At 45.9% G+C, this 16,212-nt stretch overlaps 1 protein-coding gene across 6 annotated transcripts in view; it reads right to left on the bottom strand.

Moving 5' to 3' along the window:
• The window catches only part of LRRC8A (leucine rich repeat containing 8 VRAC subunit A), a 29,679-nt gene that overhangs the window by 6,983 nt on the left and 6,484 nt on the right, over positions 1 to 16,212 (bottom strand). For 2 of the 6 annotated variants that reach the window (XM_027823540.3, XM_043530448.1), the window contains exon 3: positions 5,353 to 7,516. In XM_027823540.3, coding sequence (XP_027679341.1) covers positions 5,353 to 7,509 — 2,157 coding nt within the window. In that variant the 5' untranslated portion in view covers positions 7,510 to 7,516. Of the gene's footprint in view, positions 1 to 5,352; positions 7,517 to 12,313; positions 12,435 to 13,268; positions 13,678 to 16,212 lie in introns of all 6 variants that reach the window. The other 4 variants (XM_043530451.1, XM_037879759.2, XM_037879760.2 and 1 more) reach the window with 4 other exon arrangements.

Here is a 16,212-nt window from a genome sequence, read left to right as displayed (position 1 = left end):
CACTCTGTAGTTCTCCTACAGAATTAGAGACCAATGTATCTCTCTCTCTCAAATGGAGGACTCTTGCTCTCCCAGCTTTCCCCCTTCCCTGCCCCCAGAACTTCTTAACTGGCACAGCTCTGTCAGTTCCGTAAGACTGACCCAACTTTCACCTTGAAACATCTGAGGTAGAGTTTGAGCCTGCCAGTTCTTTCCTCTAAAGGAGGAAATGGAAATGACCTCTTCTCTTTCTAGCTGCTCCAAAGTAAACAGCCTGCACTAACCTAGGGGAGCCCTGCCTTATGTTATTTGGACAGTTGTAATACACAGGGGGCCCCTCCCCACCACCTCATTTTCTATCTCCAGGATCAGAGACGAGTAAAAAGGCACCAAGTGTACTATATGGACACACATTGCTAGGGTCCTCCTCCTAGCCTCTCTCTCTCTCTCTCACTGGAGCACCTATCCTGCAAGAACAGAGATCATTTGCATTGTAATGGAGGCAGAAACCAGGTCTTATTCTTCTGTGTAGCACATAGGTCCAAACAATAAGTCAGGTGGACAATGAGCTTCTCCTACAAACATCTGCTCCCTCAGGTCATGGAAGCATTAGTACTCTGATCCCATTGCTAGTATGGAAGGCAACATTCTGCTTCTTCCTTGAGCTGTCCTGCTCTAATCCTGAGGATGGCCTGCAAACAGTCTCCTCCCCTTAAAAGCCTGGCAGAAACAGGGTGACAGCGTTTTTGTCTTCTTCTGAAGCATCGAGTATTGTCCCTGGATGGGAAATGAGGAACTTGACTAAATGGAATGGTAGCAGAATTTGACATGGTGAGTTGTGTTCCTTGGAGAGATTTATAACGGAGAACAGCAGGCTAGTGGTTTGTGAGCATTTAAGTGGCTATAGAGCCATTAAAAGAAATGGATGATGGGAATTCAGTGTAATATTTGATTTTGACCAGTACAGCCCATCTTGGATCCACAGTATGCTGGGAAAGGAGGGGAGAAGCCATGCATTAGGTTTTCCAGTCGTATACATATTCTAGTGTCGATTTGGAATGCTAGGTTTTGTGCTTCCCAGTCTGTTGTATCCCTCTATTCCTTCATTTTACTTAGAAGGAAAGCTCTTTGGGCAAGCACTATGCTTTCATTCCTAGCCTAATGGGGCCCTGATCAGGGACCTTCTAGGCACTACCACAATACTCAACTTTTTGACAGGGTCAAAATGCAACAAGAAAAATTAAATACCCAGCACCACTGGCTCCCCCCACCTGTGCACCGATAGCCAAGTGTCTGACAGGGAGATTACTAGTCCAATCAGACTGTCATGGTATCGTAGTCTGACGACGACACTAAAAAAAAAAATAAGTCAACTATGATCAGCCATGCTTTCTTCCAGCAAGATTTCTAGCAATAGAAATATAAAAGCTTATGGGGTTTGGTTCAATAGATTCAGGCATCTATTCATGATCTTCCCCTTAATTCAGTGAAAGTCTCAGCCTATCCTTTGTTTAAAAACATAATTGCACTCTATTTTAACTTTAATTATGCACACAAGATCTGCCTGGAGCAGTCATTGGCTACAGAGAGGCTTTAACAAACAGCCAAAGTTCTGAATAAGTTAGAGTGACCGGAACAGCAACAGCAACAAACAGCAGCTTTATTCAGCCATTGTTATTTAGAACCATCGTTCTGTAAAAGCTGCAAAATTCAGCCTGGTAGTCATAGAACTAATAAGACGCAATCACTTGTTTTCAAGTGACAGGAGTGGACTTTATCAAAGAAGAAAGTTCTGTTAGAACTGGACCAGATTCCCAGAAAGACCGAGTTGTACTAGTCAGCTCCAGAAGTAGCTATTTACTAGGGCTGCTGGGCTAGCAGGGGACCTTTGAGATAGAATTCTTAGGGTCAGAAAATGCCACTCTATCAGCACTTGCATTTTCTGCTGCTGCTGACTGTAAATAACCAGGCTTCCTGAGCCCAGAGGCCTTGCCTGCATGTCTGAAGGGAACAAGAGCTGAGTAGCTGTTTCACTGGATCTCCAGGAGACAGGGGGCTTGGCAGGAAAGAGAATGTTGCTTCTAGCCTTCATGTTGCATTAGTGTCTTTGGAAGAGCAAGATGGGTGGTTCCACATTTTATTGCAAAAACCAAGCTGCCTCAAGCTTCTTTTCATCCAAAAGAAGCTCCAGCCCCACGCTGCAGAGGATGCACATCTTGTCTTAACCCTGTGTGACCTGGGCTATTGAACAATTGCCAAAAAAATGGTACTGTTCAAAACCTGTATAGTTCTTCACCTTAAAATAGAGCCTTAAAAGCTTTCTTCACTTTGCTTAGTGTGGCATCCAGCAAGCGTCAGATGACAGAAGCTACACTGAAGCCTCCTACTCACGGAGGAGGATTTTAGTTTTTAAACCTATCGCTGAAATGTGACTGGCTATACAATGCCTCACGCCTTCCCCAATGCCAGGGATGGTGGGTTAGCCACAGCTTAATCTGGTGTTAAGGGTGGTTTAAACAGACAGAATGGCTTCTTAAACACTAGCTGTTTAGCTTAATTTTTCTGAAGGGTAGAGATCAAAGTTAATGCAGAATGGGCACCACTTGTCTGGCTCCAGGGCTGCGACGTCACCTTTAGAAGCAAGGTGGCTACTGAAAAGCTGCCAAAAGCTAGTGGGAATTTTAGAAGTTCCCTTTACAATTTATAATATAATTGTTAAGTGGTTTTGCCTATAAAAGGCAGCAATACTGAAGACTTTTTTGGTAACATCAATTAGACAGTATTGACTTGTCAGGATGTATCTGAAGCCTTATTTCAGACTGAAAAAATCTAGGTATCCTCATAAGAGACAGGATTTTGCTGCATATTTCCACCTGAATTTTCATAATCCTGCGTCACAGCTGGTTGCTCTTTGTGCAATTATTACCAGACTTTTGTGACTTCTGGTGGGAATAAGTAATCAAAATATTTTGCAGCTTTAAAAGTCCATCTGTTCATAGCCCTAGCAACAAAGCCTCCTGGGTTTTGTGGACAGAAAGAAACTAAAAATACTCGTTTCTATGAGGCATCAGTGGATCTTCAAATATAAATAGGCCAAATGCAGCCTTTAATTCGACATACTTTATAAGCAATTTACAGTATTTTATGTTACCCAGGTTCAGAACTGCAGGACAATCCACTGGGAGGAGTTACTGAAGTGAAAGTATGACATAGCAACATCAGGCAGCATGTCACAATTGGATCGTCTCTTCCAAGTTTTGCTGCTCCTAAGCAATTAAGTGGAAGCTCCTTAGGACCAAGGTAACTTCCTGATCCCATATTGCAATACATTTTCTGCTTGTAAGTTACAAAGAAAAACTGCAACTGTGTTAAACCAGAGCCTGATTTACATGAGGAGTGACATCACATTTGCTGTAGTCTGAAGGTACACATGCACTTGTATCAGTCAGTGATTAGTCAGGTTAAGATCTGACCTGCCCTCAAGCCTTTAACGCTGCAGTGCCGCTGTAGTGCTTCAGTGAAGATGCTGCTATGCTGATAAGAGCGCCTCTCCTGTCAGCATAACTACTGCCTCTCCCGGAGGTGGATTAACTATGTTGACAGGAAAAGCCCCTCTTATCAAAATAGGCTGACCTAAGACCTGGTGTAGACAGCACTACAGCAGGGCCCTGGTATACGTTGGGGGTTGTGTTCTTGAAGAGGGAGACGGATACCAAAACGACATATACCGGGGACCTGCTGGTACAGCAGTGGCGTAGGTAGCAGGGGACAGAGAAGTAGGAGCGATCTGTCTGCCTTTCTCCCCCCACTCCAGCTGGCCTTGCAGGGACAGGGGCATAGATGCTCTGGCCAGGGGTTCCCAGAAAAATGGGGTGCCCCATAAAAACATGCACCCCTGCACTCCCACCCACTCCGTCCAGCGCGCCTGCTGGGCAATGGGAATCAGGGGCTTGCACCTTTTCCACACCCCTGAGAGATGTAGTTATACTAATATAAGTTTGTAGTGTAGACCTGGCCTGACTGAGTGCACAATACAGGCTAAGGACAGTGCACCAACCCAGCTATTTCAGCTCCGAGTTTGCTTATGGTACGACACACAAAAGGTCTTTTAAATGGTAGTTAGAGAAAAGGCTACACAGAATAAGTGTCTCTAATTGTACGAGACACTAGAAAGACTCCTTCAGAGTCCGACTACTTGTCAACAGGTGGTTCTAGACTGTGTGCTGCGTGGATAGGAGCAGCCATAAGCCAACATGTATAAACAGCATCTACTGGGTTTGTAATTTACAAAGCAATTGCTGCATGTCTGTCAGTTTTTTTAGATTATGCACATACCAGTTTCCAAAGCGCTGTTACCTGCCCAGTGAGCAACTAATGAACAACAGTTACCTACAGGAAATTCCTATGGGATTAATATTAGAGAGTTACATGATAAGAAATGGATCAAGGTCTTTGTAGCATACCACACCTTTAAGTCTCTACACAGCTCCACCTTTACCTATTTTCTTTTGCAAAATACAGGCAGCTAGTTACATCTCACGTCCCCTTGTTTCCTATGCTGCTCTTTCACATTAAGTGTTCCTTTTGCATTGTCCTCCCACTCTCAGCTTTCTACCTGTATTCATGTTGCCTGCCCCCTATGCTTGAAACAGTCACTTCCTGGGCAATAGGTAGCCCAGTGCTGTGTGGCAAGCCATTTTTCACAAAACCTCCTATATGCTGATCTCCTAAGCAAGCTTCTTATGCAGGAAGTAGTTGATATTAGATTGTGAACTCTTCAAGGCAGGTTCTGTCTCAATGTGTTCTGTAGAGCACTATGTACACTTATAGCACCATACAACACCCTGACATCAGTCCTGTGCAGACACACATGGGTGGCTAATTGCCTCACTTTATATTACAAACGCAAATAGTTTAAGTCTATAGTGCTGCATTCTTAAGTGTAATTTCTCAGTTCTCTATTGTAAGTCTAAAGTCCCATGTCAATCCAAAGACTAAAAATCTACATTACAAATAAACCACAAGAAAAGGCCAGGATTTATGAAACAGACTAAGTTATCTTTTAAAAGCCATTTCAGTTAAACCAGAGAAGGGGAAAAACTGCAGAAGAGCAGTCAAAACAGCTCTGTTTGCAATCTACCCAACAGTGAAAAGAGAACTGAATTGAAGATTTGGGTTTCTTTTTGCAAAGTTTCATCCTAAGAAAATTGTACAGACAAGGAACAAAGGTTAAGTATAATGGTAGTGCCAAGATATTGCACACCCCATTGTAGCAGTTAAATGCTTCCAATACACGTCATAGCAGGCAGCAGGAATCTTAGGATGCAGCTTTATCCAATCCATGCATCTCCGCCACACTCCCTCCTCACTTACCCTGTTAGCTGTCACAGCTAGGTTCTGCAGGTTCTGCAGTAGCCCAATATCTGCCGGTATGGAAGTCAAGTTATTGTGGCTGAGATCCAAGTACCGCAGCTTCCGGCAATAGAAAAGCTGGGTGGGTATCTTTTCTATCTTGTTACGGTTAAGGTAAAGGCGCTCCAAGTTGGTGAGGTTGCCGATCTGCATGGGGATGTAGGCGATATGGTTGTACCACAGCTTAAGGCAAGTGAGACGGTGTAGGTGCTGAAAGCTGATGATCTCCTCAATGGTCTTGAGGTTATTGTCCTTCAGGTCGATTTCTTGGAGGTTGTGGAGACTAAAGATAGAGTGTGGGATGCGTTCCAGGTCGCAGCGGATCAGCTCCAGCTCTGTCAGGTTGACCATCTTCTTAAGGCTGTTGAGGACGATGAGCTTGGTTCCCTCGTTGTTGATAGAGAGCTTCTGGAGGTGCACACCAACGTCCGTCACCACTTGCGGCAGCTTGGTGAGGTTGCTCTTTAGCCGAAGCACCTTGAGCCGCTTCAGTTCCCTCAGTCCGTCAATCACAATGTAACGGTTGTTCTCTGCACTCAGGTTCCCGGTCAGGTGGAGCTCCTCCAAGGTCTTCAGGCTATAAATCCACAGAGGGATTTCCTTGATGTCTGTGAACTTTATGTGCAAAGATTTCAGGTTTTCCCTCAAGAAGGCAAGGGCTGGGGCCTCAATTTTGGCAGCCGTGTGGTAGAGCCACAGCTCCTTAAGGCTGGTGAGCTGGGCAATGCTTGGTGGGATAGTGACATCAGGGATGAGCTCCAGCTTCAACACCTCCAACTCGATAAGGTCAAAGACTGTGTCAGGGATGCCACTCAGCATGAAGAGGTGCAGCTCCAGCTTGTCCTGGGAGTTCTTCGTGATCCTCTGGCGCAGCTTCTCCAAGGTCCACTCATTATTGAGGTTCAGCTGCCGCAGCTTGTTCTCGCTCACCTCAGACAGAAAGACAGCAAATCGCTTGGAGTAGAGGGGGTCGTACTGGTCGATCAGGTGCAGCATGAAAGCAAAGTCGTTCTTGACGTCAGGGATGTCACTGTAGCTGCTCTCCTCCCGGATGGACTCAAAGGAGTATTTCTTGAGGGATCGCCTCAGCATCCACCAGAGTGTGTACATGCAGATCAGTCCGTAGAAGATCACCAGGCTAATGTAGAAAGAGGCCAGGATTTTGAAGAGAGTGGCAAGAGGGTGAGCACAGCGGTACATGCGGTAACCTGTCAGGCTCTCGATGTCCACCTTGCAGTCAATGTCAAACGTGATGTTGTTGACATAGTAGACAGTGTAGCAGATGATCAGGATGAACTTGATCACCTTGATGATGGTTTGTCTCATGTAGAGGCGATAGACTATGTCTCCCTCCTCCACGTGTGTGCGGAACTTTTTAACTTTCTCAAAAAGCGCTTTGGCCTGTTCCCCTTCTTTCTTGTCCAAGACGCCCGTCTCAGAGCGATCAACGATCCCTTGCTCAATCCGTGACTTTGTTCTCTGTAGCATGGGGACAGTGGCTTCAACATCCTCACTGACTGTGGAAGATTTCTTGTCCATGGAGCCATTCATCTTCCCAAAGGCAGGCTTGGGATCACTCTCCTCCACCACTGTCTCAGACAGTGCTCTCGTTGTCCAGGGAGAGTCAAAACACTTCAGCAGAATAGACACAAAATGCTCCAGCTTGGAGCTGGTCCGTGGGAACTTGAACCAGAAATTGCTGCAAGCCAAGAAGATCAGAGTGTGTAGCAGCACCAGGTAAGGGAAATACTTGGCAAACCAGTGAAGGCGATTCTCATAGCACACTGCATCCACATAGTTATACTGGTGCCGGTCTAGGTCATATCGGATCCCTGTAGGCCCAGTGTCCTGAGATGGGACAAGACTAGAGTTATAGTAAGTGGGGTCTGGAGTTGCAGCTGTCCAACCTCTGAAAGAGTCATTGCAGGAGTCTTTGGTAACCCATTTGCAGGGCAAGCAGATCATTTTGTCCTGGGTGACCTGAAGCGTCCCTCCAAACACTGCAATCATCAGCATGACTATGGAAATGTAGTCCGTGAAGACATCCCACCATGGTTTCAGGATGCGGTATGCTGGCTGGGTATCAGCAAAATAGCGCAGTTCAGTGACAGGAATCATGGTTCACCTAAAAAGAAGCCATAGGCAGATGTTACTGGAAGAAAACAGTTTGTTTTTAAAGTGAAGACAAGGAAAACAGGGAGATCAGATTATATAAAGATGGTATCTGCTGGCTCAGTCAAAAAAAACCCACACAATTTCAAGTCCAATTTTGAGATAAATAAATGAAGTTCCATAATGAGCAAAAGCAGTTAGCTGCTTAGAGGTTTGTGTGAAGTTAGTAGGTGGTCTTAATTCCTGACAAATTGGTATCCATCATAAGCCACCACAACTGCACCCTTAATTAACAGTCTGAGGGACCAAGGACTCTCACCTCTAGAGATAGTCTGGCATGTAAAGGCTTGCCCTACTATTGCACTAATTCCATGGCTAAGAAATGCAGTTTCTAGATGGTGAGCCTGCCACCTTTCAGAAGCATTATGTTCACACAAAGCAGGCAGCTACTCGTTCTGAGTACACGAACATGCTGAAAAAATTAGAAAAAAAAATCAATTCTGTATGAGTGCTGCTGTCCCACAAGCTTGGAAAGGTGAGTTGTATGAAACTGCATGGAAAATAGAGAACTATTTACCAGGGTTGCCTCACTAAGGAAGTTCACTATCATCTTTGAGAAAACAGAGGAGAGAGAAAACAGGGACAGTGGGAAAGACTGGATGTCATGCCTTTCCCCTCCAGTTAGCAGGACTTTGCACTTTTCTATACACTAACCCCTGCAAGAGGATTGAGTTATTTGTTCTGTGTGGGACGCAGTTACAAGATTCCAATGTATATTTTCTCTACATTTTCTTGTATTGCCATTAACTTGATAAGTGAGGAAGGGAGGAGGATTAACAGAGAATTAAATTAAGTTCTCCAGTCAGCCATTCCTACCTGACAGAACACATCTCCACAGGGTTTAAGCATCACATGGGAACACAAGTTCTGGGAAGCAGAGACATTAGTATGCAGCTTGCACTGTAGTTCAGTGATGTAGAGGGTTTTTGATTGAGTTTTAAGCCTGTAAACCACAAAAAACCCTGAAGATGCCCCGGGACCAGCCTGGGTAATATCAAACTCACTATAATGCCTCTTTGTCCGTCACTCAGGAGCTTTCATTGAGCTCCTAGCATCACGCTCAGTTCTAGGTGTAAGGGGAAAGCAGTGGTACAGCCACAAAATAGCTGGAAACAAAGATTAGTGTTTTGTCACTCCTGATCTTTCAGCCACTTTGAGGGAAACTAAATAGTAAAGAGATGTGGGAGACAGGGACCCAGCCCCTTCATTCCTCCCCACAGTGAAGGCACCTTTACGAGAAGAATATTTTCTCAGAGGATCTTTATCACAGGTGCTGGGGGCGGGGGGGGGGGAGGGGGGGGGACGACTCCAAAAAACAAAAAAAAACCCGAAAAGCCTCCAGTGGCAAGTTGGAAACATTCTCTGATTTATGGAGTATGGAAGCATCCATTTCTGAATTTAAGCTTGCATTTTAGAAGCGTTTTCAACCCAGAGAGCTGCAAAGTAAGCCTTCCAAAAGTAAACTGATACAGCACGGTTTTCCTGAGTCTGCAGGTAGAACTCTCTAGTGCCTGGTTTGCAGCTCATATTTTTCCCGAACAATAAATGGTAAGATGCCAATTTTGATTTGTTGCTGCTTGGGAAAGCTAAAAGCAGGAGCTGCAGGCTTTACCGGACCACCTTTGAAGTGCAGATTCTAGGGAAGGTGGTAGAGTAACAGATGACCCCCTTCCCCTCAGGTGGCTTTGGGATGGGAGGGATTGGGCAAAAAGACAATCCCATTTTGTTTCAAGGCCTCTACTCGTTATTGTCATTGTGGTGTGACTCATGTTGCATTTCAGCCTTCTTTCCTGGATTTGATCATCTATTTTGCATCAGAGGTTTGATGTCTAGTAGACAGGCTATGAGAAGCTAGGACATAGCAATCAAGGGCCACCAAAGTTGAACGAGTCCCCCTATTGGTACAAAGATTTCTACCGGTAGGGCCACTGACTTTAAATGGCATTACATGGAAGTGGAGTGGGAGCTAAAGCCTGGAATTTCCCCAGCTGAAGCACATGGGCAAGAGACGGACAGAGTTTTAAAAATGGGGTGCTTTTCTAAGCCAAGTCAGTTCACTGCCTCATGTCTTTTTAAAAAAAAAAAAAAAAAAAAGGTTGGAGGAGAAGGAAGCTGCCTAGCCTAAGGATGCTGATCAAACTCAGGACTCAAGGGAGAGTTGAGATCAGACATAGGGGCTGCATTCAGGACTTATTTTCCAAATGTCTGTAGCTCTATGGCATGCTGTTAAAAGTAATTCCTAAACCAGTCGGAGAACACTTCAATCTCTCTGGTCACTCAATTACAGACCTAAAGGTCGCAATATTACAACAAAAAAGACTTCAAAAACAGACCCCAATGAGAGACTGCTGAATTGGAATTAATTTGCAAACTGGATACAATTAACTTAGGCTTGATTAGAGACTGGGAGTGGATGGGTCATTACACAAAGTAAAACTATTTTCCCATGTTTATTTCCCCTTCCCCACCCCCCACTGTTCCTCAGACGTTCCTGTTAACTGCTGGAAATGGCCCACCTTGATTATCACTACAAAATGTTTTCTTCCCCCCCGCTCTCCTACTGGTAATAGCTCATCTTAAGTGATCACTCTCCTTACAGTGTGTATGATAACACCCATTTTTGCCATGTTCTGTGTGTCCTCCTCACTGTATTTTCCACTGAATGCATCCGATGAAGTGAGCTGTAGCTCACGAAAGCTTACGCTCAAATAAATTGGTTAGTCTCTAAGGTGCCGCTAGTACTCTTTCTTTTTGTGAATACAGACTAACATGGCTGCTACTCTGAAACTTTGCTAAGCCAGTGTTCTGTGATTTCCTGCCTCAATCCCTAAAGGGGTTAACTGAAAAACCAGAGCTCCCACAGCCAGGGGGAGCTCTGTGGGAATTTGTCTAAGCAACTGGGGCTCAGGAGAGCTGGAGCACTGGTTTCAGGGTCTAAGGTAACTGGACTGTGGGGTGCCACTGCCCAAGAAGGGTGTCAGACGACATGGGGGTTGCACCTAGGAGGTGAGAGACCCAGAGCTAGGACCAGTGCCTAGTCATTACCCAGACCCAGGGGCTGAGAAGCAGATGGGATCCAGCAGCTGGGTACACTCAGACTGGCATCTGCCCAGAGAGGGAAAGTGGGGCAGGTTGTGACAGTTCCAGCAGCAACATTCAGGATATATAGTTAGAGAGGATCTGAGTGTTAATGGCACCAAACAGCCTCTTATCTCATGCACTTAAAGACTGTGGATGTGAACTCCCCAGGCCACTCCAGAATCCATGTGACAGAGCCTTGACAGCTCAACCTGGGAAGAGTTAATTAAGGATTTAAGGACAGGTTTTAGTTGTCTTATTACAGATGGGGGAGAAGTAAATACCAGTGGCAAGTCAACTGATGCAAGACAAGTGTTCCCTCCCTACACATCTCCAGTTGCAGAAGCTTCTCAGTCTAAGAGCCCAGAAACAGGGGCACTCACACCATTGTGAGCTCTGCTGATGGAGGCTAAGGGAAGTAGTATAGTGATCTCTAGAAAGTTAGTTTAATTCACGTTTAAAGTCAAATTAGTCTTCACTGTGCTTGCACGCTCACAGCTGGCTTGGACCCACTAGATGTCTGGTCCTTCACTTATCAGAAACAAGTGTCAGAAACCTTTTGGCTGTTGGAATATATATGCAAGGCAGGCTGTGGAAACAGCATACAGTGGAGGGGGAAATAATCTTACAAGGGTAATCTGCCTCGAAGCTGCTTTTTTGTTTTAATTCTTAATAGTACTGCAGCATTCCCCTTGTCCCTCCAGTAACCTTTTCCAAAGGAACAGACTATTTCTTTGACAGCTCCACATGTATTTTGGTTGCTGCTATTGCTCACTCAAGGCCACCTCACAGATAGCTGCGCATCCTGGAAACACTCCTGCTTCTACTCAGGTAGGAGAAGGGCTGCAGACTACATCCTCACTCAAGTGTAAGCACACAACAAGACTAATGATCCACATGCCAGCCCACCCCATAAATTTACACCCTCCTAGGGTCCCTACATCACCATCAGCCTCCAAATTTAGATGCAAGAGCACCTTTTGCTATGGAGTCTTTTTAGCCCTCACAAATTCATCTGGGTGTGGTGTCCTGTTCCATCATATTCACCTCTCTAACCAATCGGCTGTGGAAACATTCCATTTCCTTTACTAAACATTGTATTTACAATAATCATTCTAAATCTTCTAGTAACAACTTACAGTGCACCAGCCTATGATGTGTAAAAGATTCACAGAGCCGTATGGATAGTGCTACACAGGCTACTATGACAGGGGTCTATTACAGCAAAGATGGATTTTCCCAACTGGTTTGCCATACCACAGGGATCACTGCAGACACAAGTGTCACCAAATGCCATTGCCATCTCTTATCCAAAAACACACAGCAAGGCATTTATCATGGAGCACAAGAGCTGGGATGCCCTGGGCATGACTACCACACATGGAAAGTAGAATCAGTCAGTATCAACAACAAAAACCCACAACACACTGCACATCTGATGCTCTGGGTGTCTCAGGCCCTACAAAGCAGCACGTAGCTAGCCTTGATTCAAGCTGACTGTGTTCCTTGGATGATGTGCCAGCTTATCTCACTAGTTGCTGAACACCTTATCTGACCCTTCACTTGACTACACTCACTCCCTGGTTACAGCTATGTAACCACAAGAAAAACACTGACTACAAAACGTGGGCTGGAAACTAGAAGTGAACAGCTGCCCCATAGGATTACTTACCTCCAAGAAGAGAAACAGGGATATAAAGATTGGTACAGACCCAGGCAGAATCAGAGGAAGATACAGGGAAAGGACTTCTTCCTCTTAAGAGTACAGCTCTTCCTGCTGGTGAGCCACAGACCTGTTACAAGAAATCGTCAGCAGAGCACAGCTTCTCTTCCCTTCCTACCGCTTCTTCCCCTCCCCAAAATCTTGAGGACAGCAGCACAAAGCCCCTTTTGTTCAGACACCAGAGTCCAATTAAAAAAAAAAAACAAGAACTCCTCAGGCCAGAAGCAGGATTGGAGATTTCCCACCACCACATGTTTAGTTGCCCCAGAGTTAAAAGAAAAAAGGAGCTGGAAGCAGCTCCAAGTTTCCAGCCATCTTTCAGAAAAGCTTTCCAAGCAGAAGGATAGCAGCGAGCCTAACTGGAGAAGCCTGAAAACTGGCAGCAGAGGACATCAACTAAGTAACGTAATCCATCCTGTCTCAGAGCACTTTAAAAAGTGAAGGCTGCTTAAAGCAGCAGGAGATAAATAACCACCCCCCACCCTTCCAATTGAGACAAAAATAGACAATTCCCTCAATAACACAAGTTCTTCTGGAGGCTCGTTATCACCCTTCATTCCAGCTAAAATGAGAGGTTTAAAATGGAGCATTTTGAATTAGAGCGACTCCATTCCAAAGAGTTAAAGTGTTACACCAACAGCCAGGAAGCGTAAAGCATTAACACAGATACTCCATTTTCAAACTCAAGGGTGCAGATTGAAGGCAGCAAGTCAGCCTTCTGCTTGAAGATCCTGGGTTTTCCCTTTGAGGATGACACCAGGTGCCAAATTTGAGCCCAGAATGATATTAAATTAATCCCCTGAACTTTTGTGTTTTACACTGTGGGACTGACAGACCCTTAGCTACAGCAACACAAGCCAGCCAGGTTAAAATGCAGCATTCATCTTCCCAGCCACGTAATCACCATTTCTGAATCACGTAGATGAACTGCCCTTACTAACCACTGGCTGCAGACACAGTGTTTGCATTTTTCACAGGAGTCCTACTGCCAAGTGAAGTCCAGATGCTGATAGCCAGATGGGTAGATTCTCATGCAACCTGTCACCGATGGCATGGAACATTCAGCAGTTCCTGAGTTGCTGGTATGGTGGGTAGGAAACGGGCTGACTGAGGAGTTGCATTTCCCTGTAGGACTCCTGGGCAGGAGAGGAATAATCCCAATCCAGTCCCAGAGAGTATTTGCCTAAGTGTTTCAGCAGGACAGTTACCCTCCAGAGGGAGCACTGGCAGCAAGTTCTTGCTCCAGCAGCATGTGACTCATGGTTGACTCAGCACACAAGCAAGCCTGCCCTGACAAGTACAAGGAAGAACATCTGCAGGAGAACAGAGAAAATTCAGGTTGGAGCTTTGATCACATGACCTGATTTATGCCTTTCAGTAGCATTCCACCCCATCCTGGAAGGAAGTGAGCCATGGAATTTGGCATTAAGAGTGCAGTCCATTTTCAACAAACCTAATATCAGCAGGATGCAGAGCTGCACAAACAAGGGTGACTTCTGACGACTTACTAGAATGATGCAAGCCAAAGAGACAAGCGCTAGACTGTGTGAGCTTATGAATTATAAATATACAAATCAGTGACTGAAGCAGGCTATCCAGAGCTAGTCTTTTCTTTTAGCTATGGGGATTACAAGTGCTTCAAGGGCAGTGGAATTTTTCAACCATCTTATTCCAGCAGGATACTATGGATGCTTATGCAGAGAAATGATCTCTGAATTACTTTGAGGCTTTCAAGCACCACAGAGAAGTTTAAATATAAACCTCTCAGTTTAAACCCCATGATGTAACAAATTCAGAGTAAGATTCACAAGGTTTATCATCTCCATCCTCCATATAAATCATACACCCAAGAAGCAGGCAGGGGAACCTTGGACTGGTGTAGTGCCAACGTTCAAATGCACCAGGCAAAATTGTGATTTGTGCTGTTCAGATACCTAGACAGCCCTTAAGTCTCCTTTTCCTGACCACTCGGAATAACTGAATGAAGAGGACTGACTGGCACTTTGTGACTAGCTTCTAGGTAAAGGACAGGATCATTAAATTGGAATAGGAAGCCTCAAGTATCAAACTTTGAGATGGCATCTCCCCAAGCAGTCATTGAATGAGACTATTCAGATCTCATAGTTCGACCAGGGAGGAGATGAATGCAATGAGAAGGAAAGCAAGACTGCAACAGATTTTTAAACTATAAGCAGAGAAAACAAGCAAAAATCTCTCTTGGTTGATAGATAACATGACCAGAGATCCACTCAGGATGGATAACCAGTGGTAAACTCAAGAAAGGCTGCTACAACGGGCATGGACAGAGAAATGCAGTGGGAAGAGAAATAAGACACCAGCTATCCTGTGATATGTAACCTCAGTCTTTCAAAAAAGGGAGGAGGAATAATCATACCACCACCTATTTGTCCTACAGGTCTTGCATTCAGGATATGGGTGTTCCAGAACAGAGATCCAAGTATTCTAAATCCAGCAATTGACACATCAAGTTCTGATCACCAAACCTGTTCTCATTAGTGAGAAGCTATCAGAGTTCTGAACTGCCCCACATGGATCAACCAGAAGCCAATGAGGACAAAAGTGTAAAAGAGCATCTTACCAAGGCCAGTATCAATGCCTTGCTGTGCACAGAGCCTGGGTCTTGAGGAAAAGCAACTAGCACAGGGGCGGGCAAACTTTTTGGCCTGAGGGCCACATCAAGTTTCCAAAATTTTATGGAGAGCCAGTTAGGGGACGCTGTGCCTCCCCAAACAGTCAGGCGTGGCGCAGCCCCCAACCCCATCCGACCTCCCCGCTTCTCGACCCCTGATGGCCCCCCTGGGACTCCTACCCCATCCAACCTCCCCTGTTACCAGGACTCCTGCCCCATCCACCACCCCCTGCTTCCTGTCCCCTGACCGCCCCTGGACCCCCCACTGGCCCATCCAACCCCTCCTCTCATTCCTGACTGCCCCCCCCAGGACCCCTGCCCCATCCAATCACCCCTTTTCCCTGTCCCCTAACTGCCCCCCCACCCCATCCAACCCCCCCTCTCCTTCCTGACTGCCCCCCCAGGACCCCTGCCCCCATTCAACCCCCCCTGTTCCCTGCCCTCTGACCACCCCGACTCCTGTCCACATCCCCACCCCCTGACCACCACCCTGAACTCCCCTGCCCTCTATCCAACCCCCGCTGCTACCTTACTGTGCTGCCTGGAGCACTGGCGACTGGCGGTGCTACAGCCACACTGCCCAGAGTGCCAGGTAAGGCTGCAGCTGCGCTGCCCGGCTGCCCAGAACATTGCGCTGGCGGCATGGCTGTGGGGGAGGGGGAACAGCAGGGGAGGGGCTGGGGGCTAGCCTCCCAGGCCAGGAGCTCAGGGGCCAGGCAGGAGGGTCGCGCGGGCCGGATGTGGCCTGTGGGCCGTAGTTTGCCCATCTCTGAACTAGCACTACCTGCAATATGTAAAGTTAATTTTGCAGTGAACATTGATGCTCAGTATGTAAGGAATAGGTGCTATTTTTACTACAGGGCAGGCATGGTAGAGTAATTTTTAGTCTCAAACAATTTGATAGCAACAAGAACTAAAAAGGGTTGCACAGCCTAGCTAGCTCATTTGGATTCCGAGTCACAATACAAACTATACACAAATAGTTTAAAAGTGTCCCAAAAGTTTTTGATAGTCTGTCTTTATAGGAAGGAGGCAGAGCCTGTCATAACTCTGACTTGATAACAGTTTGTACCTATTAAGCCCGTGCTACACCTCAACTGACTCATTTGGAGAGATGTTATGCAATCAAGAGGCTCACTACATTGCCTCCAGTTACCCATTCTGTAAGGTACTAGTTGAGTTGGTGGTCTGTATCTGC

This window comes from Chelonia mydas, chromosome 16 (assembly GCF_015237465.2).
Source record: "Chelonia mydas isolate rCheMyd1 chromosome 16, rCheMyd1.pri.v2, whole genome shotgun sequence".
NCBI lineage: Eukaryota > Metazoa > Chordata > Testudines > Cheloniidae > Chelonia > Chelonia mydas.
Note: the sequence above shows the minus strand (reverse complement) of the source record. Positions and strands in the feature narration are given on the sequence as shown.